Below are 4209 nucleotides of genomic sequence, written 5' to 3'. Positions count from 1 at the left end.
AAGAGGGGGGCTGCTCAGCCCCCCTCCTCACCTGCCGCAGGCCCTGGCAGCTGTGGCCACGGTGCTGGGACGTGCACTGTACCAGCTCGCGGGAGGAACCAACTTCAGCGACACCATCCAGGCCGATGCCCACACGGTAAGAAGAGGCGGACCCTGCCTCCTCGCCAGCTCTGTTCCCACAGCAGCCTGCCCCGTCCTGTCACTTGTCTCTTCTCCCGAACCTGGGAGCCCGGCGTGCCAGCGAGGATACCCGATGCCCCAGGGCACTCCCGGGTGGGCCTCACCTGCGTCCTCGTGAGCCGGCCCCTGTCTGCCCGGCTCCTGGCCCACAACAGGGTTTCCACGGAGAACTGTCCCTGAGCTCCGGGTCACGAGGTTGTTGCTTCTCACTGCCCTGATCCTAGGTCACCCGCCTGCTCTATGGGTTCCTGGTCAGAGCCAACAACTCCTGGTTCCAGTCTATCCTCAGGCAGGACCTAAGGTCCTACTTGGGTAAGCACCCGCTGTGGGCGTGGCACCTTTGGCTTAGGCGAGGGACAGAGAAAGACCATCTCGGCTTAATCCTTACTTTTTTTTTTTTTTCCTTCTCCTCTCCTTTTTTTCTCCCTTGTTTTCCCTTCTTTCTCCTGGTATGTATGGGATTCATTCTCTTAACCTTCTTTTCTCTGGCTCCTGCCAACCTTGGGCTCTTCTTTGTCTCCCACCCACACCCACCTTCCACCCTGCAAATCCTCCCCTCCACTCAGGTGACGGGCCCCTTCAGCATTACATCGCTGTCTCCAGCCCCACCAACACCACTTACGTGGTACAGTACGCCTTGGCAAATCTGACCGGCCAGCTAGTCGACCTTACCCGAGAGCAGTGCCAGGATCCAAGTAAAGTCCCCACTGAAAACAAGGATGTAAGTGGTAGTGGGTGTGGGAGGTGCCCCGAGGGCCCCTTTCCCCTGGGGAAGTTGGAGAATATCCTAGGCCCAGTTGGACCCCAGGGGTTGGGATGGAGAGACGGAGGGATGCAGCCCCTTGGACTGGAGTGTTGGAGAGGCAGAAGCCCAGGTGAAAGCAGACCGTGTCCGGGGTGAGAGAGGACCGCCTCAGCCCCGCACCGTGGCCTGTCTTCCCATGCAGCTGTATGAGTACGTGTGGGTCCAGGGCCCTCTGAATTCCAGCGAGACGGACCGGCTGCCGCGCTGTGTGCGTTCCACGGCGCGACTGGCCCGGGCCCTGTCCCCCGCCTTTGAACTGAGGCAGTGGGGCTCTACTGAGTACTCCACGTGGACTGAGAGCCGCTGGAAAGACATCCGAGCCCGCATATTTCTGATAGCCAGCAGAGAGCTGGAGGTGAGCCGGGAGGGATGGGCCAGAGATGACCTTGCCCTCGCCCTGCTGCCCCTGCCCTCACACCCCTCCCAGCTCCCCTCGGCCCCAGATGTGCCGCAGAAAGCTTCTGCAGCTCTGTCCCTTGTCAGCTGGCATGCCCCGTTAGGACGCCTGTCTGCACTGAGAGTTTGAGTCTATGTGCCCGCTGGAGAGAGGCTCCCATGGAGACCCAAGGAGGTGCTCCTCTGCCTGGGACCCCCTGCCCCGCTCCACTCCCAGCCAGCAGTCCCCCCTGCTGCTCCTGGGATGTGTGTGGGATCCACCGTTTATTGAGTACCTGTCACAAGTAAGTCAGTGATGTAATTGCCACCAGAGTCAAAAGTCATGGATCCTAACTTCAAGGTGCTAAAAGTCTGAAGTAAGACAAGGTGGAAGGAAGAACAGAGATCCTTTACTCCTCTTTCCAAATGGAGGGACTCGGTCTCCCAAGTGGGAAGATGTTGCCTCCGATTGATTGCTCAGGACTTGGCGCTCGGAGCCAGCTCCAGAATTGGGGTGAAACCGGGCTGAGTTCTGAGAGCACCTTTGTCCTCCCTGCCCACCCTCCTGCAGTTCATCACCCTGACGGTGGGCTTCGGCACCCTCGTCTTCTCTCTCGTCGTCACCTACTGCATCAACGCCAAGGCCGACGTCCTCTTCATTGCCCCCCGGGAGCCGGGAGCCGTGTCTTACTGAAGGGGAGCCCGGCTTCCCCACCAGCTCTACTGTTCATGTCCTAGACCACGTGTCCCACAGGGACATAAACCACTAGTTTGTCACTGCAACCTCTCTGGGCCTGCTCAGACTGGAATTAATGTAAAGAAGTGGAACCGCCCAAAAGAGACAGGGAGAAGTCACCTGTCCTCTCCAGCTCCCCCTGCCCATCTCCCCTTCCATGGTTCGTCCTCACCCCTGCCGGACTCTGGGATGGGAAACAGAAGCTTCTTACTCCTGTTCGACTCCTAGCTGCGCCCCCTCACTTACCTTCTTCAGGGTCCCCCTTCTCTCCATCCTGCCCAGGACCGCCCTCCCTACCCCACCCCACCCCACCCCGTACCCAACCATTTCCTGTTTCCTGACCAGGAAGAAGGACAGGAAGGCCGAATGCCAGGGACAAACTACAAGGAAGCCCAGAGGAGCAGGCCGGGCCCTCTGGGGGCCATGCCCACTGTCTCCCCCCTGCTGTCCTGGCCCCAGACCCTTAGCTGCACAGCAGGGGGGGGGTGGGCTGCTCGCTGGGTGTCCCGCCTCCGGCTCACAGTGCTCAGTTGTAATTTTATTAAGCTGTAATATCTATTTTTGTTTTCTTTTTTCTTTTGTGTGTGTGTGTCTGTGTGTGTGTAAATATATAAATAGCAAGTTTCATTAAAATAGACAGTCCCACATGACCTGTTCATATTCTTCCGCACTCTCGCATTTGGTGACCCCCAACTGGAAGTCACAAAATTGTGACCTCACATGCTGTCTCTGGGTCTCCGGGGGCCCGAGGAGTAAGGCTCTGCCAGAAACGGTGAAAGTGCCCCAAGCAGGGCTCCTGTGGAACCCCGGAGCTCCGGCTTCCCTCAGGCGCATCTTTGTCCGCCCTGAGACACCGGCTAGGGTGCAGAAACGAAGGGAACCGGCCCGACCCTGAGTGGCTCACAGCTGGGGTGAGGGGAGGAACGGGGGCGAGCCCGTGCGGTCGCGTGCCGCGTATCTGGAGCGCTCTGATAGCACGTGGAAGGATTCGGGGCGCTGGGGGTGGCACCTGGAAAGGCTGCCCAGCGGAGCAGGCATCTTCTGAGTTTTGGTCTGGAGTTCCGCCGTGGAAGCACGGAGCCGGGAAGGCACGGGTCACGCTGGGAAGGGCAAGTTACTGAGGGCGCAGCTGAGGAGGCGACAAGGCTGGGGCCAGGTCCCACGGGGCCTGGGGTGGCATGCTGAGGCATCGGGCCTTCTGCTGCTCGTGGGCATTTTGTAGACCGAAACAAGAGTGGCTTTGGACTCTCCTCGAAAGAGAACCTTGGCTCTTTGGAAATACTCTAATTCCCTGGGTCTTCCTGGGAGCAAAGTTGCAGAGTATGGCCGCACTGCTAAATGATGGCGGGGGGCGGGGGGGAAGGAGGGGACGACACCTCAGGAGCAGCGCCTGAGGCCAGCCTTCTCCCCTCACTGCGGCCCTGAGCTGGGGAAGGACCTGCTCCCAGTCCCCGGGGCTGGGCTCTTCGCCTCGCGTCCTGCGTCTCCTGCCCAGGGGCTGATTTTCTTTCGGGCTTCTCTCTGCCTGAGAGAAGGGGACACGTTCGGGGTTCTGGGATGTGGAACTGAGCCCTGCTCCCCACCCCCACCCCCGCACCCCTCCTGGCCCGCACGCTGTGCTGGCGGGAGGCGGGCGCAGCTGCCGCGTCGCTGGGCCGACTCTGCGCCTCCCTCGGCCAACAGGGTCTCCCGGCGGACAGGGCAGTAAGCTCCCGCGGCCTGCTGGCAGCTTCGGGAAGCCGGGAAGTGGCTGGGTACCAGCGAGGGGGCTGAGCGGGGTGGGCACCGGTGCGAGACGTAGGGGCCCAGTCTCAGCCTGGGGACGACTCCCCCACACCAGCTTGTGATCTGCCTCCCATGCCACCCCGACCCCACAACCCTCCCACCCCCAAATACAAAAGCAACAAACGGGCTCTTTCCATGGCTCTTGGGGAGGCTAAGCTCCGTAGAAGGGGCGCAGACCCCCGGCCGACCCCTTCCGGGACCCCTTCTCTGAGACCTTGGTCTGGCTCCTCCCCAGGCACCCGCTGTACCCTGAGGCCTCACGGGACTGGCTGGCAGCAGGTTAGGGACCACGGACCTCAGCTCCTCAGCCTGCCTCCCCCACCCTTGC

The 4209-nt window shown here is 61.0% G+C and overlaps 1 protein-coding gene across 1 annotated transcript in view; it reads left to right on the top strand.

Moving 5' to 3' along the window:
• Window positions 1–2743, top strand: part of NCSTN (nicastrin) — a 15683-nt gene extending 12940 nt beyond the window's left edge. The window contains exons 13-17 of the mRNA XM_032397167.1: window positions 41–136; window positions 405–492; window positions 747–901; window positions 1128–1340; window positions 1932–2743. Coding sequence (XP_032253058.1) covers window positions 41–136; window positions 405–492; window positions 747–901; window positions 1128–1340; window positions 1932–2054 — 675 coding nt within the window. The 3' untranslated portion in view covers window positions 2055–2743. The remainder of the gene's footprint in view (window positions 1–40; window positions 137–404; window positions 493–746; window positions 902–1127; window positions 1341–1931) is intronic.
• The last annotated feature ends 1466 nt before the right edge of the window (window positions 2744–4209 follow it).

This window comes from Phoca vitulina, unplaced genomic scaffold (assembly GCF_004348235.1).
Source record: "Phoca vitulina isolate PV1807 unplaced genomic scaffold, GSC_HSeal_1.0 scaffold97, whole genome shotgun sequence".
Classification (NCBI taxonomy): Eukaryota; Metazoa; Chordata; class Mammalia; order Carnivora; family Phocidae; genus Phoca; species Phoca vitulina.
The sequence above is the reverse complement of the archived record's forward strand: the minus strand, read 5'-3'. Positions and strand labels throughout refer to the sequence as shown.